The sequence below is a fragment of the Brassica napus genome, chromosome A6 (assembly GCF_020379485.1).
Source record: "Brassica napus cultivar Da-Ae chromosome A6, Da-Ae, whole genome shotgun sequence".
NCBI classification, from domain to species: Eukaryota; Viridiplantae; Streptophyta; class Magnoliopsida; order Brassicales; family Brassicaceae; genus Brassica; species Brassica napus.
Window position 1 is genome coordinate 23,132,441 of NC_063439.1, and position 25,805 is coordinate 23,158,245.

General features: G+C 32.8%; 4 protein-coding genes and 1 pseudogene across 4 annotated transcripts; 2 read left to right on the top strand and 3 right to left on the bottom strand.

The window, feature by feature from the left end:
* Positions 1 to 3,395: 3,395 nt before the first annotated feature.
* On the top strand, positions 3,396 to 7,164 carry LOC106352196 (protein NRT1/ PTR FAMILY 2.8). The gene is made up of 4 exons (XM_013791867.3): positions 3,396 to 3,760; positions 3,850 to 4,067; positions 4,412 to 4,959; positions 5,657 to 7,164. Exons 1-4 carry the CDS (start codon positions 3,658 to 3,660, stop codon positions 6,495 to 6,497), a joined length of 1,710 nt encoding a protein of 569 aa, XP_013647321.2. The 5' UTR covers positions 3,396 to 3,657; the 3' UTR covers positions 6,498 to 7,164.
* A 3,848-nt stretch (positions 7,165 to 11,012) lies between these two features.
* LOC106352198 (protein LIGHT-DEPENDENT SHORT HYPOCOTYLS 1) lies at positions 11,013 to 12,615 on the bottom strand. Its single transcript, XM_048735211.1, has 2 exons — positions 12,127 to 12,615; positions 11,013 to 11,770 (listed from the first exon to the last, which is right to left on the bottom strand). Exons 1-2 carry the CDS (start codon positions 12,158 to 12,160, stop codon positions 11,226 to 11,228), a joined length of 579 nt encoding a protein of 192 aa, XP_048591168.1. The 5' UTR covers positions 12,161 to 12,615; the 3' UTR covers positions 11,013 to 11,225.
* Positions 12,616 to 12,712: 97 nt separating this feature from the next.
* Positions 12,713 to 12,840, bottom strand: LOC111206963 (annotated as a pseudogene).
* A 7,068-nt stretch (positions 12,841 to 19,908) lies between these two features.
* On the top strand, positions 19,909 to 21,946 carry LOC106348773 (rubisco accumulation factor 1.1, chloroplastic). Its single transcript, XM_013788580.3, has 2 exons — positions 19,909 to 21,332; positions 21,731 to 21,946. The coding sequence occupies exon 1, from the start codon at positions 19,977 to 19,979 to the stop codon at positions 21,294 to 21,296; it is 1,320 nt and encodes a 439-aa protein (XP_013644034.2). The 5' UTR covers positions 19,909 to 19,976; the 3' UTR covers positions 21,297 to 21,332; positions 21,731 to 21,946.
* Positions 21,947 to 22,057: 111 nt separating this feature from the next.
* On the bottom strand, positions 22,058 to 24,640 carry LOC106348636 (AT-hook motif nuclear-localized protein 14). Its single transcript, XM_013788401.3, has 6 exons — positions 24,112 to 24,640; positions 23,579 to 23,631; positions 23,296 to 23,424; positions 22,853 to 23,005; positions 22,437 to 22,737; positions 22,058 to 22,316 (listed from the first exon to the last, which is right to left on the bottom strand). Exons 1-6 carry the CDS (start codon positions 24,548 to 24,550, stop codon positions 22,273 to 22,275), a joined length of 1,119 nt encoding a protein of 372 aa, XP_013643855.2. The 5' UTR covers positions 24,551 to 24,640; the 3' UTR covers positions 22,058 to 22,272.
* Positions 24,641 to 25,805: the final 1,165 nt, after the last annotated feature.

Genomic DNA, 25,805 nt, shown 5'->3' on the forward strand with positions numbered 1-25,805 from the left:
AGTACCTAGCCAATCATATTATACACATACAACTTTCTCGTACGTAGCCTCACAAATACTCACAACAGAACATTTATTTTTTGTTAAATATTATAAACCGTAAAACACACATCTATTTTAATGAAACAAAGTATTAATATTTAACTTATTGACTTTTTAGTACATCCATGTAAGTATATTATATTCCAGTTCCAAAATTTATCAGTTACAAGATATGAGCCCGTTGCGTTGCAACGGGTTTTGTGTGATGTTTTAATTTAATAAAAACCATAAAATAATAAATCATTTTATTATAGTATTATGATTATTTTTTTGCATATGTTGTTTGAGATTTATTTTATTATTAAGTTTTCATACATAAGTTCAAGTTAATATTTGTATTTTATAACCATGGTGCATAGATGAGTTGTTATAAAATTTATACTTAGGATCAGAGAAAATATTATACATGAACATTTAAGGTGAACACAATCCAAAATAAGAAATGAAAAGAAAAAAGAAATGAAAGTTAAATACACCAATCGAATCAATGACAATATTATACATGTTCTTATGTACTTATTTCATGTTTTATTAAATAAGTTTTTAAAATTGTATTTTGCTTGATTTTTTAAAAAAGAAAAAAAATCTATTTCATAAATCTCCTTTTTATGTAAAATAACAAAATAAAACAAAATTAAATTAAACACTCTTTTATAATTTTGTTTAATATTTTAGAAAATGTAAATTATTCTCATGATATAACCTATTATAATTATCTTCTCTTTAGAATTTCAAAAAAAAATTCTTATTAAATAATTATTTTTAGTTATTAATAAATATTTTTAAAATTACTATTTTTACAATTCGTATCAATACTAATTTCACACTTCTTTTGTTAATTAAATAATTTTAATATCAAATGAATTTTTACAATTCTCTTTTGGTTAGGACTTAAAAATATTATACAAATTTTTTTTTAAGATTTTTTTTATAGAAAAAGGAAAACAACTATCAAATATTTTTTCTATAGTTTTGTAAGATTTTAGAAAAGGAAATTAATATTACATAATCTCTTACAATTATATATTTTCTAGGATTTAAAAAATAAAATTTCTATCAAATAACTATTTCTAGTTAATATTAACTATTTTAAAAAGTTTCAATTTTGAAAATTTGTTTTATCATTAAATTCCTGTAGTAAAAATTACTATTAAATAAAATTTACAATTCTATCTGGTCATGATTTAAAAAAAAGGAAAATTTTTTAATTGGTTAAGATTAGAAAAAAAATTTCTTTTAAAAATTTCTTTTATTTAAGATTTTAAGAAAAGAAGAAGTTATTTTCACATAATGGAAGTTTTTATTAACACATTCACAATCTAATTTTTTAATTGACACATATCACAATCATATCAGATGAAATATTTGAAGTTATTTTTAGTTTATATTTTTAACAAAAATTTATTAAAAAGTAAAGTTAGTTAATTATAAGAAAAATAAGATTACTTTTACGTTTTTATTTTATTTAGACTTTTAAAAAGAAAATTAATTATTTTATTTCTTTTAGATTTTATACAACTATTTTATTTTTAATAGAAAATTTCTGTTTAATTATTTATATATTTTGTGTTATACATACAAACACATATTTATCATATTCACACATACTCATGTATGACAATAACATCAAAATTTAAAATTATGCTAGCATCATAAGATGTAATAAGGATAATAAAAAGTTAAGTTGTATCAAGATATTAAAAGAAAATACTCAGGTAATACTTTTCATGTAAATGCTATTGTTTTTTGTAAAAATAATATGTGGAAACTTAAACCTAAATATAGATGTGAAATATTTGTAGCTACTTTTTGTCATATTTTTTAACATACAATTATCTATTAAAGATGAAAGTTATTTACTTATAAAAAAATAATAAGAGTACTTTTACAAATTTATTTTAGTTATGATTTAAAAAAGTAATATTATTTATTTTAAAGTTAGTTTTTCTTCATGTTTCTATTAAATAATTCATTGTACTTGTAGGATTTTATAATTTGTTTTTGTTTAACATTTGTTTCTTAAAAAATACTGTTTATCTTTTATAATTCTCTGTCTTTAGTATCTTTTAAAACAAACATTATAATGAAAAATAATAATAACAATAATAATAATAATAAGACTATTAAATAATATTTATAATTAATTTTTAAGAAAAATCGTTTTCATTATTTTAGTATATATATTTTTCATTATAATATAGTTTAATACATATCACATTTTTAAATATATAACTATCATGTGTCACAATCATGTTAATTAGCAATTTTGAAAGACCAAGCTTAATATAATCTTTTATAATTATATTTCCATTAAATGTTTATAAAAGAAAATTTATATTAAATAAATTGTTTTCAAATCTATTTTTAGGATTTTGAAAAGGGAAAATTTCTCAAACAATTATTACTAAATATTTTTTAAATCGTTTTTACTATTAAATAATTTTTAAAAGTATTTTTTAAAAATTAATTTTTATTATCTTATCATATATATTTTTAATTATTATACATTTAAACACATGTCACAATATTGGATGGAAAATTATAATCAAATAATCTTTTGTAATAATCTTTTGATTAGGATTTTTAAAAAAAAAGAAATTTTCTATAATACATATAATAAGATTTTTTTAATAAAATTCTTTTTTGTTGATATCTTAATATATATATTTTTAATTATGAGATACATTAACACATGTCACAATCTTAAATATATAATTGCCATGTGTCGCAATCATGTTAATTAGCAACTTTGAAGAACCAAACTTTATTGTTTCCAAATCTATTTTTTAGGATTTTGAAAAGGGAAAATTTCTCAAACAATTACTACTAAATATTTTTTTAAATCATTTTTTACTATTAAATAATTTTTAAAAGTATTTTTTAAATTAATTTTTATTATCTTATTATATATATTTTTAATTATTATACATTTAAATGCATGTCACAATATTGGAAGGAAAATTATAATCAAATAATCTTTTGTAATAATCTTTTGATTAGGATTTAAAAAAAGGAAATTTTCTATAATACATATAATAAGATTTTTTAATAAAAATTTTTTTGTTAATATCTTAATATATATATTTTTAATTATGAGATACTGGAAGGAAAATTATAATCAAATAATCTTTTGTAATAATCTTTTGATTAGGATTTAAAAAAAAAGGAAATTTTCTATAATACATATAATAAGATTTTTTAATAAAATTCGGTTTTGTTAATATCTTAATATATATATTTTTAATTATGAGATACATTAACACATGTCACAATCTTAAATATATAATTGCCATGTGTCGCGATCATGTTAATTAGCAAATTTGAAGAACCAAACTTTATATAATAAGATAATTATGAGATAACATTATTGAAAAACAAATTAGGAAAGGGGTTAAGAAACCTAAGTCCTATTTTTACTTGATAAAAAAAGGTTCAATAGTATATAATTATCTATAACAAACTCGGAATGCAATCCCTATTCGGTAGTAACCAGATTGAACACACACTGTATGACTTTTTCCTTCTACTTCTAACAAATCTGCAATAAATCTCTCTATATATAAACACCATCAAAAACATTTTTTAATTTCGTCTCAAACTAAAGAGATCAACAACATGGACATTGAATCCCTTTCACCACCTGTCCATCAAGAATCCAGAAAACAAGCCCTTCTCAAGAAGAAGAGAGGAGGATGGAGAGCTATCAAATACATCATTGGTTCGTGTGTAACTTTCTTGTTTTCTGATTTCTTAGGGTTTATTTTTATAGAATGTTAATTGATTGAACACGCCATTGGGCTTGTGAAGCAAACGAGTCGTTTGAGAAGCTGGCGTCCATGAGCTTGATAGGGAATCTATCGGTGTATCTCACGACAAAATACAATCTTGGTGGTGTTTTCTTGGTGAACATCATCAACATCTGGTTTGGTTCTTGCAACTTTCTTAGTATCCCAGGTGCTTTTGTCTCTGATGCTTACCTCGGAAGATTCTGGACTCTTCTCCTCGGTTCCATAGCTTCTTTCCTCGTAAATTACCTTCCCATCTCTTCATTTCAAGTAGGCATGTATCTAGACGTGTACAAGCACGATAAACCAAAAACAATGTTATGTAACATATATATGAATTCAATGTTATTGAAATCGCTAGGCGGTAACTAAGCGTTATAGGGAATTAGTGCTTAGGCAGGTGCCTGGTCACCGTAGACTGATTTTAATAAAATTGTTTTAGAAAAATGGTTTCGTTTATGATAGATCTGCCGGTCAATACCAATTTTTGTACCACTACATATGATTTTGAATCATGTACGACCAATGCTGATGGTAAATGTGGAGGCAAATAGTGATTGATCCTTTTTAATTTCACTTGATAGGGGATGGGAGTAATGGCTCTAACCGCGGCTATTCCGCGTTTAAGACCAGAGGCTTGCAACGATCCAACAAATTGTTCAAACCCACCCGCGAAGTGGCATCTCGCGGTTCTATTCTCTAGTCTAGGTTTACTAGCCATCGGGGCAGGAGCAATCAGACCATGCAACATCGCATTTGGAGCAGATCAATTCGATACAGGCACTAAAAAGGGCAAAGCGCAGCTTGAAACATTCTTTAACTGGTGGTACTTCTCCTTCACCGTGGCTCTTGTCATTGCATTGACAGGGGTCGTATATATACAGACTAACATTAGTTGGGTCATTGGTTTCGTGATCCCCACGGCCTGCCTTGCACTCTCTGTCACCACCTTTGTCATCGGCCAACACACTTACATATGTCAAAAGCCTAAGGGCAGTGTGTTCGCAGACATGGTTAAGGTTATTGCCGCGGCTTCTAAGAAACGTAAGCTAAAATCTGGAGAAGGTGTATCATTCTATTTAGGCCCTTCCACTGATGGATCCTCCACCACTTTGATACAAAACAGACAAAGGTTTGTAGTCGTGTACATTTAATCATTTTATTTGTTTTCGCGTTTACATGGTTATAGAATCTAAAAAACAATTATTTTGTCAGCTGAATCTAAAAACTTATAATATTCAATACCACTTTTTTAAAGAAAAGATATAATTTTGTAAACTGGTTATTAAAATGGTTTTCTCTAAATCATTCCAGGGCTTTTAGTATATTTAGATTTTAGATTTTAGACAAAGCAAAGTTATTAATATAAAATTCATGTTATAATATGTTTTTTACTTTTAATATATTTTCATCTTTAATTATAATTGCGAGACGCAAATATATTGAGAAACATGAACAATCTATTGCTGGTTGACATGTGTTTTTGCAAACCACAAAACTGTTATAAAACATCTCCGAGTCATTCTTATTTTTGTCTTTATAATAGCATCTATGATAAAAAATATTTCAACATTTCACTTTTTTCTCAAATAGAGATTTATATATTTTTTCTTCTATATTAAGAAGATAAATAGGAATCTCTATTTTGACTCTGTATTTTAAAAATTGTTATTTAAAAAAATACATTGGAGTAAACTATATTTTTATTATATAATATCACTATTTTAAAAGAAACAAACTAGCAGAATACATCAACGATGTCAAAAATCCGCTAATATTTTGGCAAAAAAAAATTCTGCCAATATTCTTTTGATGCTTTGGTATGACAGATTAGGATTTTTTGACAAAGCAGCAGTGATAACTGATCCGAACGAGTTAAACGACGAAGGTAAGACGAAAAACAACTGGAGACTATGCAGTCTCCAGCAGGTGAAGAACCTCAAATGCGTGACCGCTGTTTTACCGGTTTGGGTCACAGGAATCGCGTGCTTCATGCTGACCGACCAACAGAACATCTACGGGATCCTACAAGCGATACAGATGGAAAAAACGTTCGGACATAACTTCAACGTTCCAGCAGGATGGATGAATCTTGTCTCAATGATCACTCTCGCCATCTGGATCTCGCTATACGAATGCGTCATCCTACCAATAGCGAGACAAATTACAGGACGTAAGCAACGGTTAACGATGAAACAAAGGATCCAGATAGGTATCGTTATGGGGATAGCTTGCATGATCGTGGCGGGTTTCTTGGAAAAGGACAGAAGAGCGTCTGCTCTAAAGAACGGTTCGTTCGTGTCTCCTGTCTCGATAGTGATGTTGCTTCCTCAGTTCGTGCTTGCGGGTTTAACCGAAGCGTTTTCAGCTGTGGCTTTGATGGAGTTTTTGACGGTTAAGATGCCTGAGCATATGAGAGCCGTCGCTGGAGCTATCTTCTTTTTAAGCTCGTCGGTTGCGAGTTACATATGCACGCTTCTTATTAATGTGATTGATAAGGTAACACGTGAGGAAGGGCATTCGTGGTTAGGTGATAAAGACTTGAACAAGAACAGGCTCGAGAACTATTTTTTCATAATAGGAGGCATTCAAGTCGTGAATCTGATCTATTTTAGGTTCTTTGCTTCCAGGTTTGTCACTGAGAAGGAGAAGGATAATAGAGATTTTTAGTCTAGTGGTTGATCACAATTTCATCTTTCTTTTACTAGTTTAGAGGGTTACATTTTTGTTTTTATTTTGTTTAATCAATTTATCTGTACCGTGGCTTGTTTCCTTTGACATATGTTGAAAGGGTTTTTGGTGTTTTAAAGAGTTTTATAGTTTTGAAATTCTAATGTTATTGGTTTATAGATTCGGTAAAGTTTGGTTTCCATTGCCTTTTTGATGATATTATTCAAAATTTTCTATTGTTAAATTTTTTTTATCAATGATTTAGTAATTTTATTGAACTCTAGGATTGTACTAATAATCAATTTAATATGCCTTCGTAAGAGCTAGACTTATTTTTTAGAAAGTGAGTTTTATGTAAAGCCATCTGTATAAGAGCTAAGACTAATTGTTTTGCTATATACCCACTTTCTAATTATGATTCGTGATATTTAGCGTTATGTGTACATGCGAGACAAAGGAGAGAAGGATAACAGGGCATGTTGATTTTGGTTTTAAGAAGCAAATACGTCTGCAGTATTTATTACAAACGAAGAGAAAACTCCATCGTTGTAAACAGTACTGGTGGTAAATATATCACACAGTGTTTGTAAAGCTACGTGCATAATGGCACTTGACTCAACTAATGTCATATGGAAAAATCATAACAAAACTTCATATAATCATAACTGTAGATAATATAATGAATCATGATTTCTAAAAGACTATAATCCAAAAGTAGAAAATGTTTTATATGATAAATTACAGTAAGAAAACAAAGTGGGTCCAGTCTCTTATTGTAGACCGGGCCGGATACTCGGTTCCACGTGCGATTGGGTTTTAACCGGGACCACTATTCTGAGTAAAACCGGTGGACACCTGGTAAGCATCGGATGCACTTCTTTGATAGTTTTTTAATCGAAACCGTTCACTTTTGTTTAAACATTTAAATATGAGAACATCGTACCAACCTGTCTGCTGTTTGGGAATTCCTATTTGTGTTTATCGAAAGAGGTTTGATCTTCTCTGATATCTGAATCCTAAGGATAATTAATTAATTTTTTGTTGTTTTTATCGCTAATAATTATCTGTATTGTTGTATGATAATGTGAAATTTTGCGATTCCACATTAAAAGAAAATAAAAAAGCAGACTTTTTAAATATGTCACGTGAAGAAATCCAATCCCAAAGGCCAAAACTGCTTGCTGTGCATGTTTTCTTGTTTTTTTTCTTTTGAATATAGATCCATTTTAGGTTTAGGTTTTAATTTTGTTATACCACATTGTCTAAGCACATTTGTTTATTACGGATTTGAATTTTGATTGTAAACATCTAAACCTATCCAAGTTCCACTATCTGGAAGCCTATGCATATATAAAAAATAATGTACGTATAAAATGTAAAATCTTTGTTAACATAGTGTATGTCTAACACATATTGGAGTTTTTTTCTTAAGAATCAGAAATTTTCATCAAACATTTTCAAGAAAATATCACTGGTCCATCAAGGCATACTAAAATTCAATATTCTATAAAGTACATCCAAAACGAGAATTTCAATTTGAGTAAAGGCATATTCAAACAGTTACTTTCAAAAGTAAATAGTTTGCGAACTACAAATTAAACATTACACTTTAAGCTTTGTCACATATTAGAAAGTTGTACATTTGAAAACATGTGAGAAATTTGATAACTGTATATACTTTACATGTTTTGATAATATTTCCAAATTTATCGTTCAATTTATTTACTAAAATGAATATTATATTTAATCTTCAAAATATCATTTGGTCATGACTCATATGACTATTATACCATTACCATTTGCGTATAGATTAAATGACAGCTAAGTTTGCATAGTCTGTGTTCGTGAAGCATTATTCTCTGGGTTGGGCCGAAATTTTCTGATGTTGAACCTATCTTAAGAGCCAATTAGCCAATATTCTATACACCGTTTTGTCAAATAGTCATAGTTTAATTCTTTTGATGTTCTACCTTAGATCATCGTAAGAAAGCTTTATGCCGAATGAATAATCCACGGAAAAGGTAGAATTAAAAATTTAGGAGGTGACTCGCGCTAGGTGACCTTGAAAGTGAAAAAAACAGTGAATGCATTGCTCATGACAAGGAAACCAATAGTAAGCAATTAATGAGAAATCATGTCATATGGCTATGAACATAAAATTTTGGGACTACAATAACTATCAACGACCAATCAGTAATGATATTAGCGGTTAGGAATATCTGGAATTGATTGAGAAGCATACATGTACAAAATTGCGATTACTAGTATATGGATTTGTTTTTAGCAATGAGACGCGTTAGTAATTAGTACTAGAGATTGACCCGCACGCCCGTGCGGGTGTTAATTTTTACTTTCTTATAAATCGATATTTTATTTTTATGATTAGTATTATATATTTTATATGTATCATAATATAATTAATTGCATAAATACTTTTAGATTTCTATACATCATAATCGAACCTGAATCAAATAGAGTAATATGATTACTTTTGGTTATTTGGTTATTTTTAGTTTAATTTGAATTCAACATACCCGAATTGAATCTGTTAATATTCTTACTTTTCATACAAATATCCGTACCGGCGTCAAATACATTAGTTTTTGGATATTTGTAGGTTTGTATATATCAAGACTGAATTCATCTGGACCCGATTCGAAACACACATGAAAATTTATAATACCGAAATGAAGTCTAGTTTCAAAACTCAAAAAGCATGATAACCCACAGAAATAACTCGTAGCTGAATAGTTATCCGAATGTCCATGTCTAACCGATACATAAGTAAATAAAAAAAATTGTTAACCATTTTGAATTCTTATCACAAATAGAGTGGTTTCATTCAAATATGTCGAATTATTATAGTTAATATGTAAATAATCCTGACAAAATATTATAGTAAATATAATTAATGAGATAGTTAAAAAGTGAGAAAATGAATGTAAAAGATAAAATAAAAAAATTGAAAACAAATAAGTTTTGTTTTTCATGTCACTATTATATATCATATATATGTCATCATATAATTAATCATATTTTATATGTACCATAATATAAGTAATCATATAATTAATATTATTTTATACATACCATCATATAAATAATCACATATATTATATTTATAAACTTAATATGAAATATAAAAACCATAATTTAAGTTGGTGTTTTTAATTAAGTTATGTATTGTATTTTTCTTATATATAGTGAAAATATTTTTTAAATGGTTATTGGAAAATATTTTAGTAAATTTTCTTAAAGTATATATATATTTGAATCAATTATTTATATAAATTAATTTTAAATTATTATTTTGATTTGAATTTTGTATAGAAATAATTAAAATTGAGAAAAATGAATGTAAAAGATAAAATAAAAATTGAAAACAAATAAATTTTGTTTTGTACTTCTGTAATAAATGATATTAACTTATTTAGTAAATATAATAGATGAAGAGTTAGAATTGATTAACAATATAATAAAAATCTTTTAAAAAATCAATTAAGATAAGCAAGTATTATTTTCTACTGCTATCCATGTTTCCAAACAATTCTCATTTATACTACTATCCATGTTTCCAAACAATTCTCATTTATACTATTATCCAAGTTTCCAAACAACTCTCAAATGTACTTCAGTTTTAATAATATAGATAATCACATATATTATATTTATAAACTTAATATGAAATATAAAAACCATAATTTAAGTTGGTGTTTTTAATTAAGTTATGTATTGTATTTTTCTTATATATAGTGAAAATATTTTTTAAATGGTTATTGGAAAATATTTTAGTAAATTTTCTTAAAGTATATATATATTTGAATCAATTATTTATATAAATTAATTTTAAATTATTATTTTGATTTGAATTTTGTATAGAAATAATTAAAATTGAGAAAAATGAATGTAAAAGATAAAATAAAAATTGAAAACAAATAAATTTTGTTTTGTACTTCTGTAATAAATGATATTAACTTATTTAGTAAATATAATAGATGAAGAGTTAGAATTGATTAAGATAAAATAAAAATTGAAAACAAATAAATTTTGTTTTGTACTTCTGTAATAAATGATATTAACTTATTTAGTAAATCTTTTAAAAAATCAATTAAGATAAGCAAGTATTATTTTCTACTGCTATCCATGTTTCCAAACAATTCTCATTTATACTACTATCCATGTTTCCAAACAATTCTCATTTATACTATTATCCAAGTTTCCAAACAACTCTCAAATGTACTTCAGTTTTAATAATATAGATATATCACAATGACTAACCATAAAGTACCCATATACATACACACATTCATGTCAATCTATAAATCAGATTCATATCTAATCACGGAAATAAAATAAGCATCGACAAATGTTCCCTAAAACCTCAACCATCATCACATGGAAAAGAAATGATTAATCTATCATCTAAAGTCTAGCTGAGTTATACACACGAGCCCTAACTGTATGGGATGACCCTCAAGCTGATGGTTATAATTTAAATCAAATTAAAACTCCAAAAACATAAAAGGATCAAACACTTTAGCGTGAACAATCATAACATATCTTGTTCACAAACAACTAAAAGAGCAACAACAGCATATATGTAGATAATGCAGATAAGACAATAGATTGTTGACCAAAAAAAAAAGATAAGACAATAGATTATACAAATAGAGAAGCGAATACGGAACAATACAATACATAAAAAGTAGAGAAATTTATATAATATGATCATACTATTGCACCCGAGTAATTAGCCATCACAGACTGACCTTGCTGTGGCTGCTGTTGCTGCAGCGGTAGAGGCGGCTGCGTCTGCGATAGCGTTTGCGTTCTCTGCCTGTTAACTCTCTTCCTCTTCTTCTCATAGCTAACACCGCGAGCTTTGGCCTGGAAGTCTCTGACTTCACGGAGGTATAACCTGACGGCGCGTGAGGCGAAGGGGTTAGCCTCGGGAGGGCCACCGTTCTCCTCGTAGGCGGCACGGAGGCGGCCGATGAGGGCGTCTAGTGAGCCCCAAGCTTGTCTAAGAGGGCAAGGGCAAGGCGCGGGAGGGTTAGGGAGGCCAAAGAAGGCACAGTTTTGGTGGTGAACCTTTGTTTTACCGAATTGGTCGAGGTAGCGGAGGAACTCGAGCACGTGTGCGCCGCTGCACGAGGGGAGAGAGAGCGGAGGACGGTGGTTCCGGAGGTACTGGCAGAAGGTGTTCCAGTCACGGCGTTTCTGATTCTCGTACCGGCTTGGGGAAGGAGGTGTTAATTGTGCTGAGGTAATAGCAGGGGCGTCCCTGAGGAGAGCCATTTGAAACATGGGCCTGGGGCCCCCATTATTAAAAGGCCCCTATTTTAAAAAAAAATATTTTGTTTTTTTTGAAACATTAAAAAAATATTTATATGTATTAATAATAAAATCGAACAACAGAATTTAGTGGGACTTACATAAAATAAATCTTTTCTCTTCCCACATTTACAGTTTTCTTAGCTTTTTGTTTGAGAATTAGTTTTTTTTTTCTGTTTTGCTTAAAAAAAAAATTCTTGCTCACGAATTTTAAAATTTCAGTTATGTTAGAAGGGCCCCCATTTTTTCATTTGTTTAGAGCCCCACTTTTTCCAGGACCGCCCCTGGGTAATAGGGTTCTTGTTTGCTTGGTGAGAGATCAGTTCCATTGCTTAATCTTGTTTTGAGTTTGGTAAGAAGAGGATGAAATCTGATCTAGGGTTTTGCTTTTCTTATAATGATCGAGATTAGGGTTTTTAGATCATTAATTAAAACCAAACAGAGAGAAAGAGGGACTTAACTGGTTGTCATGGTGAAAATGGTACTATAAAAGGGATAGATTCAACTTTGGCAGATCAAATCAAACAAACAAATATGAACAGAAATGGTGAGGCAAAGGGAGAATAAACTGAAAAAAGGAGAGAGAGAGAAGTGAAGTTTATTGCTGCCTGTAGAAGATGAGAGAAGATATATAAGTGGAAGCTATCAAAAGTGGGATTCTTTTCTCTATTTTATTATTTTCTAGCTTTTCTAATTTAGGAGACGGTGGATTCATAAAATCACACTTGTCTAGACTCAACGAGTGTAATTTCAAGACTGAAGAGCACAAGGTCATTTAAAGAGAGAGGGAGAGAGAGAGGCTAAGCAGATGAGTACAATATTGTAGAGAGAGAAGAAGAAGAAGGGGGACTGAGTGTTACACAGCGTAGAAAAGAGTAATTTCATTGCCGAAGAGAGAGAAAGAGAGTGTGACCAATGGCAATGGGTCAAGTGGGGAACTTGAAGTTGAACATTGACATGACATGAGGAGGAATAGTCTGTGTTCCTTGCCTGCAATTTGCAGCGACATTTTTCAATGTTTTATTTTAAAAAATTACTTTATGCGTTACGTTGCGTTTATATACTTTTGTTTTCGCATTATTCGTGTTCCCTTCCTTCACTTTATTTTTTACTTTAAAAATGACTTCATTAACATATATTATCTTTTCTTTTTCCGGAAATCATGGATTAAACTCAGAATAGTACTTTTTAAGACCTAGTCGTTTCCTAAGATTAAATTCCTGAGTGAGGAAAACAAACACATCAAGTAATTAAACTCGTGTTTTGTTTGCTTCAAGTCGAGTAAAGTTTTTTTTTCAACAAAAAAAAGTCTAGTTAAGTTTTTATGTGTACAGCTTCATCACAATGGTAAAAGCATGCCAGTTGAGCAGCGGTATTAGTGATCGTGGCAATAACTCCGACAGTAATTCTAGCACCAAACTATTCAGACCAAGTTTAAAAGATTTTGTCTAAGAAATTTATATCATACAATGTTTGAACTATAATAAAATTGAATAAAACGATCGCTAAAGGGAAGAAGTTTTTTTTTTTTGAAAACTCTAAAGGGAAGAAGTTGAGTCTTCAGATGTTTATTTGAACGCACCGTTTGTCTCTCTTCTACAGGACCTTATCTCGTGTGAATGTTTGTTCAACCTTCATTTTCGTCATAACTGTTTTGTCGTCCCTTCGTTTTCGTCATACTATAGCTGACAGATTAATGTACAAATTCAATTTAACCTAATAAAAACAGCCAGAATCAAGTGTATCTAACAGATGAGTTTTTTTTTTGGAAAATGATATCATCATCCAACACAAGTTTAGCATTTATGAGATTAGAGAGGGAAGATAACAAAAAACATCGAATTATCAATAGATAAAGTACCTAATATCATAACAATAATGTGTAGCATCAAACATAGGCGCCTTTTAAAGGAGAGATAGAGCCACACGGAATGGCGCGTGATAAATTACGCGTTTGGAATCCATCATTGTCAGTGGAAAGCAAGAAACAGTAGTTTGATTTGGCACCAACATCACACTTATTGATCTGAATACAATCTCCTTTGATCTCGATTCACTGTATGTGATTTTTTGGCGAATCATATATTTCCAGGTATATATGCTTCTAGACCGTGTGTTATTGTGGTGTCAACCTATTTAGTTACTTTTTACAAAACCTTAATATATGGACGAGGGCATTCGGTTATTTCCAGTTCAGCTTCGGCTTGAGAAAGAGATACTTCAAATTTGGTTAAAGTTTTAACTACCAACTACAATAAACAAATCAACATGGTCGATTAACTAAAGGTTTAGTGGTTCTACCCCAAGCTGGAAGTGCGATTTAAAAAAAAGAAAGATGTTAATTATTGCATACATATGGTACGAAAACACTAACCTCACCAATAGACCACTAGATTAAGATGGATTCCACATTCTATATACTTTTAAGCCTCTAACCTCACCAATAGAAGTATTGTATAGTACTTATTTTAGTCCCTAAGAGCATGTCCATCGGAGCTCCTTACGCGGAGGTACTTAAAAAAAAGGGAAGAAAAATAAATCAAAATTGAAAATAAAACAGAGGACCGCTACTTAAATTGGTATTTTTGGGTTTGGTAAGGATCCCTACGTGGCGCGCTACTACTGGACCACACCTTAATGTGTCTCTCTCCTTCGTCGGTCTTTCTCCCCCCCCCCCCCCCCCCCCCCCCGAAATCAGTTTTGTTTCTCTTCATCTTCGAAAGGCGATCTCTCGCGACTGCTTCCATCTCCGTCAATTCGCCGTCGATTCTCCATCTCTTATAACATTTAAAAAAAAAAAATTCATTTGCTTCTTTTCTTTCCGAGTGTAGAAGAACAAGTTTGAAGCTCTTTTATTTGTTTAAAAAAAAATTATTTTTTAAGTACGCCAATGAGTTCTACCAATGGAGGATGAAAAAATTAAATAGATTCATAGAGGTTCTAAACCTTTCAAATCACTAAATAAAACATTAATTTAATTTTAAGTACCCATTAGGGGTCCTAATGGATGGAGATGGTCTAACTATCCAACTAGTTTTTGACCTTTTACATAGATTTTACCTTTTCTTGACACCCAATGACCCAAAAAGGAGATTTTACCATTTTCTGTAACCAATCTTTCCCTAAATCACGAAACACATGTATTATATTTTGAGATCTCCATATATGATAATAGAGAGAGAACATCGTAAGGGGGACGGAGTTCCAGCATTTGGAAACGAAAGCCCTATCAGTACCATACTACCATGGATCCATATAGGGTTAAGCTTTTAAGACCTTTTTGTTGGTTAAACCAAGACTATTTATTCTTTAATATTCATCTAAAACTTCAAAATTGTCGTTCCCATTTGTAGCAAAATACACTTGTTCCATATTTGGCAAAACAGTAGTAGTATCGTCTCTTCACATGCACTTATGATTCCCTTCCTCCCTTCATGTTTCTCTCCCAGGGTGCACTCATCACTTGTTTATAATTTTTTGTCTATTAATTAACTAGCTTACATCTTTTTATGTTAAAGAAATTATCAAAATTTCCCCAGCGAAGGTACACATCCCATACTCTATGCAAACTTGACACTTATGTCCATTAAATGAGAATGAATTATGTATAAGTACCAATATAGTACTAAATATATATAGCTATAGAAGGAATCATCTATAACCGAAACGATTTTCTTAAAATCTTATCTATACTGTTTAAATTATTTTAATCAGTTAAAATTTGTCTAATTTGGTTTAAATTAATTTAAATTAATATAAATTAGTCTAAACGAGTTAATAAAGAATATCAGAGTGAATTGTAACTAATTTAGTTATATCATATTTACTGTATATAAACAGGTGATGGTATTTTTCTCTAATTTTGTTTCTAAGTATAAATTCACACGTTTATCTGATTTTTTATATTTTTTATATTTTATCAAAGTAAACTTTTAATTAAACACACAAAATTTTAAATTATGTAAAATAAAATAAGATACATAATAAATAAACATAAAATTAATAATGCTTAGATTCTGATCACTAGATGTTAGGTCTATCCAAATCGCTTCATCTAGTGATTTCTTTAACAATGATAAATACATTTCATCTCTTTTCAAAAAAATAAAAATAAATACATTTCATCGTCGTACATTAAAGAATTAAATACACATGTAAGTTTATTTATAAATAATTTAATACACATGTAAGTATATATATACGTGCGTAATGTATATTATAAATTTATAAGAGTGAAGGAAGCAACGAACTGCGTATGACAGGCGAGAATAGATGTTACGCGCAGGCGTAACAAAACACGACCTATCTGCACGACAATTAAGTAAGGTAGCACAATATTGTTGACAAACAAAAAGGTAAAGAGATATCAAAAGAACTTGTTAACATCCTATCATTTTCTTAAAGATTCTTTGTTTTTTTTTCAGCTCCACCGTTTCTACAAATTGGTACTATAAGTTACCACTTTTCAAATATTTTTGTGTCATAGTTTGTCCATAAATATGTTTTGGTCTATCAAACTTGTTAATTTAAATCAACACCGAAAAACCTGTCTCTGAATTATTTGTCAGTACATCACACGTTAGTACAACTGTAACGCTTATAGTAGGCATATAGATCATGTACTTGCCAATTTAAGGTGTTAAGCTTTGATAGATCATATAGATCATATCAAACATGGTTTTTAAAAAACTTTTGATTCTATTAATTTTTTTATTGTATTAATATATTTTTTATGTTTCTTTTTAGTGTAAACACTCTTACCAGAATCCCAATGGACTTGATAAAGGGATCAATCAAAATAACTCAGAAACTCTAACCTTAACCCAAACCAAACTCAACCCGTGTAGAAGTTCAACAAATGGAAGACAAAACCATAAAAAGATTCTAGAAGCCACACCATCAAACCCCAAAGAAGAACCGCCGCAAAAAAAAATAAAACTCTTGAGCCACCACCACTATCAAAAGCTAAGAAGATATAGACGATATTTTCCAGCCACCAACAACGAGCAGGAACCAAAATGGAGAGAAGCCCCGAACCGGCACCGCCTACAAACCACAACCCGATCTGAGAAAAGCAACCTAAGATTGCCACATCATCAACGTTAAAATGAGACTAAATCTTACTCCATGCGACAAAAAGCAGAGAAAGAGGGAGAAAGGACTACTCTCGGAGGAAGGGGAGATGTCGGGAAACTTCCAAAGAGAGGCAAATATATTGTCCCCAAATAGATTTATTTACCGAAAGCTACATCCGACCTCCACCGGCTAGCCTACACGCCATCGCCCCAGACTCAACTTCATGGACATCACCGCTTCACTACACCAAGCTTCAAAACCGGACTTTAAAACAAAGATGACAAACAGGAAAAAAGGGAAATGGCCACCGCCACTCGTCCTCGTCATCATCGTCACCAAAAAATGAAAACAGGAAACAGAAAAATCACCGTCACCAAAACAACACTAAGGTGCTGTTCATTTAATTTGTCCATCTGTCATCATCCATTCAGATGATCCATTTAGATAATTTAGTTAATTGATTCATATGGATGTTATTCAGACGGTTCGTTTCTCCGTCCAAATCGTTCATCTAAATGAATATGTATTCGTTTGTTCTTCTCTATTTTCATCTAGATGAGTTTAGTAAGCAAATGACTTATATACCATTGTTGATTTAATCATATTTTACTTTTTTTAACTATATTGATTTTTATTAATAAATCAAAATAAAATTATTTTTAAATATGATTTTTGTGGGAAATATAATTTAGCGGTTTTAGAGAAAAACATAATTTTTTGGTTTTCTTGGAAAAGTAAATTTTGCGGTTTTTGCGAGAAAATGTGATTTATGGTCTTGACGGAAAACATGATTTCACGGTTTGGCGAGAAAATGCATTTTTGCGGTCTTGGCAAAAATGCGTTTTGTGGTTCTACAGAAAATGTGTTTTGCAGTTTTGGTGAAAAAATATATTTTTGCGGTTTTGGCGGAAGAATACGTTTTTGCAGTTTTGGTGGGAACAAGCATTTTTGTTGTTTTGGTGGGAAAAATCCAATGCGTTTTTGCGGTTTTGGCGGGAAATGTGTTTTGAGATTTTAGCGGAAAAGGGAGTTTTTTGTGGTTTTGGTAGGAAAAAAACATTTTTTTTGTTTTTTCGGCAAAAATTATGTTTTTGTGGTATTAGTGAAAAATGTGTCTTTTGCAGTTTTGGTGGAAAATGTATTTTTCTGGTTTTGACAGTAAAGTGCATTTTTGTGTGTTTTGGTGAAAAATATATCTAAACTTTAATATAAATATTTATTAGAAAAAAAGTAAATTTGTTACTGTTATTTGGATAGGTTCATTTACATCCAGATGCACCGATTAAACATATCTCAATGAACCATCTAGATAAATTTTATTTTAGCCTAAAAATTTGAAACTCATATTAATGGGTAATTCAAATGATTTGTAATTTTAAGCCTAAACGAACAACTTATCTCCATTTAAATAGATCATTTTTAGATGGTGAAACAAACATGCCTCAAAACGTCGCCGTGCAAACAACCTCACTCAGGAAAGACCGAAGTCAAAGACGACAGCGGAGAGGCGGAAGCAAGAGAAGCGGATAGGACTAACTTTTTTGGTTGGTAACTATTTTTGTTTGGATAGAAGTGAGAATGTTTTCTCTCTCTACTTCGCCTTCTTATATATTCAAAACATGTCATGGGCAAGTTTTTAAAGACAAATGGCAAGAAGTGTACAGGTTCTGGCAGAACAGAAGTGTTCAGGTTCTGGCAGAACAGAAGTGTTGATTTATATTCTATGAACGTGGTAGATCTACAATTTGATTTTTTTATAAGAGATAGGGTAAGAATAAGTTATTCATATTATAACATTCATGTGCTATGCAAAAACATAAAACAAAGAAGTGATAGTAGTAATTATCCATGCAGTGTCCAATAATATAATCAAAGATGAGAAAAAAAAATATTCTTGATAGTTAATATTGGATATGATCAATTATTTGTTAAATCCGGGATAAGAATATATTTTTTTTGCTAAGAATGTTAATATCATTAACTAGTAATGAAATAGATTACAAGAAACTTGAATCAAAAAGCTTTAAAAAGCTAGTTTAGTTGAACAAACCGCAAAAAGTTAAAAAAACTTGTAGAACATAATAGGACTAATCTAGTGAACAAAATTAATGCTAAGACTAAAGATGTGTTGCTTTGCACTATACACTTGAAGAGTTGTGATGGCTGAACCACCTTAAGCTGGAACCTGCAAATGAAATCATTATGTCTCAAAGAAGACTGATAACCAGAGGGCCCCTTGGGTGGGAGGCTGCAATTGCATTAGCCAGAAGAGGTGACCAAGCTCTGCATCAGCCCATACAACACTACAAACTCCAGAAATACCAACAACAGCAAGCCTTGAGAGACTCTTGAGCTTCACGGTGTGGAAGCAGGCGGTAGGGAAACTACATAAACCGGCCACAAACCAAGTCGGAAGACTCGACGAGACTTAAAAGAAAGACAGCTAACATCTTTGGGCAGCCATAAAACAATCAAATGATTTTAGGACAGTGAGAGGCAGAGCTCTCAAATCAGGCGAGAGCTACGGCGAAGGTGAGACGCCACGGCGGCTAAGATTGCTCAATCAAAAGCTAAGCTGCATCCACCTCCCAATGTTCTATGAAGTATGTACATATATTACATAAACCCATCAAGAGCTTATTGAAACGTGTAAAAAAACTGACTTATGCTGAATGTGGATAGTAAAATAACATAGTTACATACGGGATCCTCCGAATGATATTTGAGTATATACTAGCAAAAATGTCATATAGACACATATAACTGATCATAAGAACTAACACTATATCGATACTAGAAAGTCAAATCTTCAGTAGACGTCTATCCTTTTTGGAGATTTGAACTCCCTTCTTCAGATGGTGAAACAGAAAACATCCATCACTCACTCATTTCCGGTCAACGGACTAACTATTGGCGGGAAAATCATATCAAGAAAGGAATATGCGATAACCGATCCGGTTTAAACCCGGTTCAAAAATCTAATTTAATATAAATACCGCGTCTTATCTCTTTCCATCATCATCTTCTTCCTCTGCGACTCTGTTCTCACCACACACACACACAACCACCATGCTTTCCCTCACCGCAACCACTCTCAAACCCTCAATCCTCTCCCTTTTCACCAAACCCAAACCCAACGGGCTATCTCCCCACCCAATTACCCGACCCGTTAACCCTTCACCCTTCACCGTCAGCGCCAGCTTAATCCCCGCTTCGAACCGCCAAGCCCCAGCAAAACAGAACCTTTACCAACCTTTCCGCCCTCCACCGTCCCCAATCCCTCCAAAGTTCCGATCTTTAGACACCGCCGGGAAAATCGAGGTCCTCGCCGACCGCATGGGCCTCTGGTTCGAGTACGCCCCCCTCATCTCCTCCCTCTACACCGAAGGCTTCACCCCTCCCACCATCGAGGAGCTCACCGGAATCTCCGGCGTCGAGCAGAACTGCCTCATCGTCGGGGCTCAGGTCCGCGACTCCATAGTCCAGTCCAACGCTAAACCCGAGCTCATCGCCGCGTTCGAGACCGGAGGCTCGGAGCTTCTCTACGAGATCCGTCGTCTCAGCACGGTTCAGCGTGTTGCCGCCGCTGAGTACATCGTCGAGCACGGGTTCGATACCAAAGGAGCGCACGATCTCGCTAGAGCTATTAAGGATTACCCTCACCGCCGCGGAGACAAAGGGTGGGAGGAGTTTGATTACAATCTGCCTGGGGATTGTCTGTCTTTCATGTTGTATAGGAAGAGCAGAGAGCATAGGAGCCCCTCTGAGCTTAGGACGACGCTGCTTGAGCAGGCGCTTGAGGTTGCTGTGACTGAGAAAGCCAAGAAAGCTGTGGGGAGGGAGTTGCATGGATACAGCGATGAGGAGAGGGCTAAGGAAGAGGAGGTTAAGATCATTCGCGTTCCAGTGGTGAGGCTGAAGTTCGGGGAAGTGGCGGGAGCGAGTTCGGTTGTTGTGTTACCGGTGTGCGAAGCTGAGGAAGGGGTGGGGAAGATTAGCGAAGCTCCGATGGAGTTTGAGTCGGGTGGGGAGTTTGGTGTTGTGGAGGCTGAGAAGGAATGGAGGAGATGGGTGGTTTTACCGGGTTGGGATCCGGTTGTGGCGGTTAGGAGAGGAGGTGTGGCGGTTTCGTTTAGGGATGATAGGAAAGTGTTGCCGTGGAACGGGAAAGAGGAGGCGGTAATGGTGGTGATGGATAGGGAGAAGAAGACGGTGGAGGCTGAGGATGGGTACTATTTGGTTGTGACTGGAGATGGGATGAAGTTGGAGAGAGGTTCGGTGTTGAAGGAGAGAGGAGTGGAGGAGTGTTTAGGGATGGTTGTTTTGGTGGTGAGGCCGCCTAGAGATGATGATGATGAGTGGCAGATAAACGATGATGAGTGGGACTAAGAAGGATAAAATATTTGAGAATACTAGTGTTACCAAGTAACTTCCATTAAAACTATACTCCATGTTTTTGGCAAATATGTAATTCTTGGTTCGGTTGCGTATCAGATATGTTATTATGTTTTTCTGAACTTTCAGCCTCTGTTTAAATAAGAATCTGCATGTGATTCTCACCGTAGTTTAGACTTGAAGCTACATTTTTTGTGTAGCTAAGAATAAGTAGGTGGTGATTAGAGATAAACATTGCAGCTTCTACTTGCTTGATATGGCTGATACAAGTATGAGCTGGTCAATATTTCTTACACGGTCAATAAGTGTAAGATAGTTCTTGGTTAGTGTAATCAAGCCGATCCTTTTAGATCATAGACTCTGTTAGGAGAGTGTCTATGAGCGTATGAAACGTTTGAGCATAGTCAGGCCATTTTGATTCTCTGCAGTAACAAGGGGACGTTCCTGCCTCCATCTTACCAGCAAGTACTGTTGAAGTATATGTAAGCAGCTCTTCATGGTCAACACTTGAAGAGAATGCCTGCACAGGATTCCTGAATAAAGACATTGTGGTTCTCCCAGTTTAGGGATTTTTGCTCCCTTGCCTTTGCTTACTTTTATTTTTCATTGATTTAATGGCAAACATTTATATATAGAACCGTTTGAAAAGAGACTTTCTTATAAATTCTCACAAGAGAAAGAAAAAGGAACTAAACAAGTATAACTTAAACCCCAAAAAAAAACTGATTATATGAAAAAAAAACAAAAAAAAAGGATGAAGTGAAACAGAATCCAGAAAAAGATGTCAAAGTTTACTATAATATTACAGTGAACCAAGAAAACGAAAAAAGCATCACAGTCTAGTTTTGCCTCTCTGCCATTGCAATGAAATATCCTTGGGACATTGTATGATATGATTGATTCATGCTCAACTTCACTTTCCATCATAAACCTCTACACACCTTCAGAAACTAGTGTACTAAGCTGCCATTTACTCATAGTCCCCATTTTCTGATGACCCATTTCCTCTCATTCCTGACCAACATCACAATAGTCCAAACACAAACAAAAACAGTCTTACTAAAGCTAAAAGCATTGCTAAAAAGGAAAAAAAAATTCAAATGAAAATAAACAAGTGGTTAGCTTTCTTATTACCTGACAAATCGTAACCAGCACCGCCCCATTCAGAAGGCCTGGCATGTGACATGTGCATGCCCTGAGGTGGTTGCATCATGAAATGAGTTCCACCACCACCCAATGCGCCACCACTAGTCATAGTATGATGCTCATTGTTTAGATTTCTTCCGGAAGATTCCATACTTGGATGATAGACATGCATAGATTCTGTGCCGCCAGAAGGAGAAGGCAATAAGCTTCCACTTCCTGAAGCATCATCTCCTTTCACATCATTTCCTCCATCCTTCTTTTTCTCTAGCTGAAATGTCCCCACAATCACCTGCAAAAGGAAACCAAAGACTATCTTATCAAACGTAGAAAATAATCAATGAAATTTCTTTTCTAAATTCAGTATCTGGTATTAATTTAGAGGCATAAGACAAGAGGAAAGGTACCTGAACTGGACCAGCAGCTTTGAGGAGTCCCCCAACTCTTCCACCGATGATCTGACCATCTGAACCAGATAAACAAATGCTAAGGCCACCAGTTTTCCCACCGTGTTCGCTCCGAATATAAGATCCACTCAGTGAGAGGATCTCGTACTGACCCTGAATACAAGTTCGTAATTCTTAAACAAGTTAATAAAAGTATATGCAAATCTCACGCATGTGTGTAAGAATCTTTAGCTGTAATGGAAGTTTGATTGTAACAAAACCGGTATTAACTTCTCAAACACACATATTGCACTTGACACGAGGTGAAATACAATAGTCCCTAAAAGAGACCAGTTTTATAGGCTCTAAGATACAGTGAACAGAGAATTAATTCATCATCAGCTCAGAGAATTAAGATAGCCCTTCCCAAAGTCCAATCCTTTTTGTAGGAACAAGAGAATCACCTGATAAGATACACTGGTTCCTGTCGCGATGTGAGACAAGGATGCACTAGAGATGGCGCCAGATGCAGAAAGGATGCATATCTCATGCTTGCTTTGCTCAGCGAAAAGTATAATTTTCTGAGCCACATCCTATCAAATAAATCCAGTTTGTAATACCATCAGTGAAACAGCAGAATACCTTATGAACGAGCTCTATAGCAAAACCTGAAGCTGGATTGCGTTTAAAACCAAATCATAATATCAAAACCAGGCCTTCAAATTAGTACCATAGAACAACACTCACCTCACCAGGAGTTATACTAACAATGTGTGGAGTAAAACTTTGCCCAGTTTTCCCTGCAACAAGAAACAAAAAAACTAATATGAAACTCAAAAATAACAACAACAACAACAACAAGAGAACACCACTCTAGAAGGTAAACTGGTAATCAAAGTGATCTTAGAAACTGATTTGAATAAGTCAACAACAAGAGCAGATCAATGTTATTGCAAAACTGAAATGATGTGTACTGCCACAAGCTCAAATGTAAACAAAGGCAGCAAAATAATACAATATAAGAAAACAAGAATCTACCAATTCTTCAATGTTTATGGAAGCAAAGAGAGTGTTTATGGAAACACAAGAATATAAAGAAGAGCTTTATTACCAAAACTAAAGCTATTTACTTCGCAGATCAAACCCTAGGAAGGAGAATCTAAACTAGATTATCACATAGAACTCGAGCAATTTTACGATTCAAGATCAATCTCACCATAAAGTTCATTACTTTACACAAAAGCCAAAAGGGTTTTCAAAAAGAGAGAGACTTTACGCACCGACATAGCCCGAGAGGCCCTTTCTCGACCCGGATTTAGACGGAGGAGGCGATACGCCGGCGGCGGCGGCTTGCTCCCTCCTCTCTCTAGCGGAGGAATTGCTCGCGGAGGACGCCAGTTTCTTAGCGGCCAGGGCCTGAGCAGGCGTATCGTACTTCCTGGGACGGCCTCTCTTCCTCTTGACGGGATCAATCGGAGCCGTGACGGCGGAGGAGGGAACGGAGTGAGGGTAGACAGGGAGAGAGGAGGAAGATCCATCGTTCGACGGTGGTGGGGATGTCAGATTACCATTGTTGGTGGAGGTGGTTGGCGGTGCGGCGGAGACGGTGGTGGGATTGTGGTGGTGGAAAGGATGGTAGTAAGGAGAAGTGAGATGGTGATGGTGATGCTGCTGCTGCTGCTGCTGCTGCTGCTGGTGGTGCCTTTCGTTAGGTTCCATTGCTTTTTTAGATAAGAGAGGAAGAAAAAAATAAAAATTGTATTTTTTTTCTTTTCTTTTCTTCTCTTAATTTTTCTTTTTCTTTTAGGGTTTTTATGCTTTACAGATTTTTTTATTTCTTTTCTATAAACGAAAAGGTTGTCGTGTTGTCGTCTTCTGGGGTTTTGATGTGTTCTCAGCCGTTGGATTGTACTTTTGACTTCATTTGTTGACTTTTTGTGTGTTTCTTCTTTTTGGTTTAAGTTTATTAATTAGGGGTAAGCTGATCTTATCATTATATCTTCTTTAATTCTTCTACTTTGTCATTTCCAGTAGGCCTACCAGGCTACCACCACCACCTACGGATAGGGTGGCTGGACCATTTCTTGTTTGGTTCATTTCGACTCAACTCAATTCAGATTTGGAGGTACAAAAAAAGTGTGTGGACTGTGAAGGGGTTGTAACATCATACTAACTTTGGTGATCAAGCAAGCGGTCATAACCAGTGGCTCTAATGGTTTAGTGTATCGTGTATTACACTTTTGACGCCTCGATAAGATTTTATCTTAAAAGATCTTTTTAGTTTTCATAAGTATTGTTAATACCTTTGTTTTCAAAATAAAGATTTTATCTTATAAGATCTTTTTGGTTTTTACAAGTATTGTTACAATGTAATCCTTCGTTTTCAAAATAAAGATTTTTTTTTATAATATTCACACATATTCAAAATATAATGAATGTTTATAATTATATTTATTATGTATTTTTACTATGCACTTTCAACAGCTATCAAATAATTTGGCATGATTAGTTCAATTGTGGTTGTAAAATTTACCTGTAAAATTTTAGTCGTAATTAAGTTGGTTGTAAAAGTGTTATTGTAGATTTTTTTATAAAGGTTTTTGATGTATTCAAATTTGTTGTACCAGTAAGCCATAGGTTATAGATATTCTAAAATAAAATAAACTAGATTCTAACCCGCACATCCGTGCCGGTAAAAATTTCATTTATAGATATTAAATATATATTATTTTGTATATAATAATTTATGATAATATATTGCTGTCATTTTAAAAATAAATTAATAGATGATATATAGTTCTAAATATTAAAATTTAACATATGTTAACAATTTTATTTTTTGTAAAAATTATTATTTAATTTATGAATAATAATCATTTTAAAAGGTGAATGATATTTTAGTCACTTTAAACGGTGAATGATATTTTATTTATTTATATTAATGAAAGTATTTTTCAAAATATATTGGTTACCA

What these genes read in the sequence shown, in the direction of transcription:
- LOC106352196 (XM_013791867.3), top strand. Translation starts at nt 3,658, where the DNA reads ATGGACATTGAATCCCTTTCACCACCTGTCCATCAAGAATCCAGAAAA. An exon ending in GTTCCATAGCTTCTTTCCTC is followed by an intron (nt 4,068 to 4,411) that starts GTAAATTACCTT and finishes TTCACTTGATAG; the next exon opens with GGGATGGGAGTAATGGCTCT. An exon ending in TTGATACAAAACAGACAAAG is followed by an intron (nt 4,960 to 5,656) that starts GTTTGTAGTCGT and finishes TTGGTATGACAG; the next exon opens with ATTAGGATTTTTTGACAAAG.
- LOC106352198 (XM_048735211.1), bottom strand. Translation starts at nt 12,160, where the DNA reads ATGGAACTGATCTCTCACCAAGCAAACAAGAACC. An exon ending in TCACCAAGCAAACAAGAACC is followed by an intron (nt 11,771 to 12,126) that starts CTATTACCCAGG and finishes GGGACGCCCCTG; the next exon opens with CTATTACCTCAGCACAATTA.
- LOC106348773 (XM_013788580.3), top strand. Translation starts at nt 19,977, where the DNA reads ATGCTTTCCCTCACCGCAACCACTCTCAAACCCTCAATCCTCTCCCTT.
- LOC106348636 (XM_013788401.3), bottom strand. Translation starts at nt 24,550, where the DNA reads ATGGAACCTAACGAAAGGCACCACCAGCAGCAGCAGCAGCAGCAGCAG. An exon ending in GAACCAGTGTATCTTATCAG is followed by an intron (nt 23,006 to 23,295) that starts GTGATTCTCTTG and finishes ACTTGTATTCAG; the next exon opens with GGTCAGTACGAGATCCTCTC. An exon ending in TGCTGGTTACGATTTGTCAG is followed by an intron (nt 22,317 to 22,436) that starts GTAATAAGAAAG and finishes GATGTTGGTCAG; the next exon opens with GAATGAGAGGAAATGGGTCA.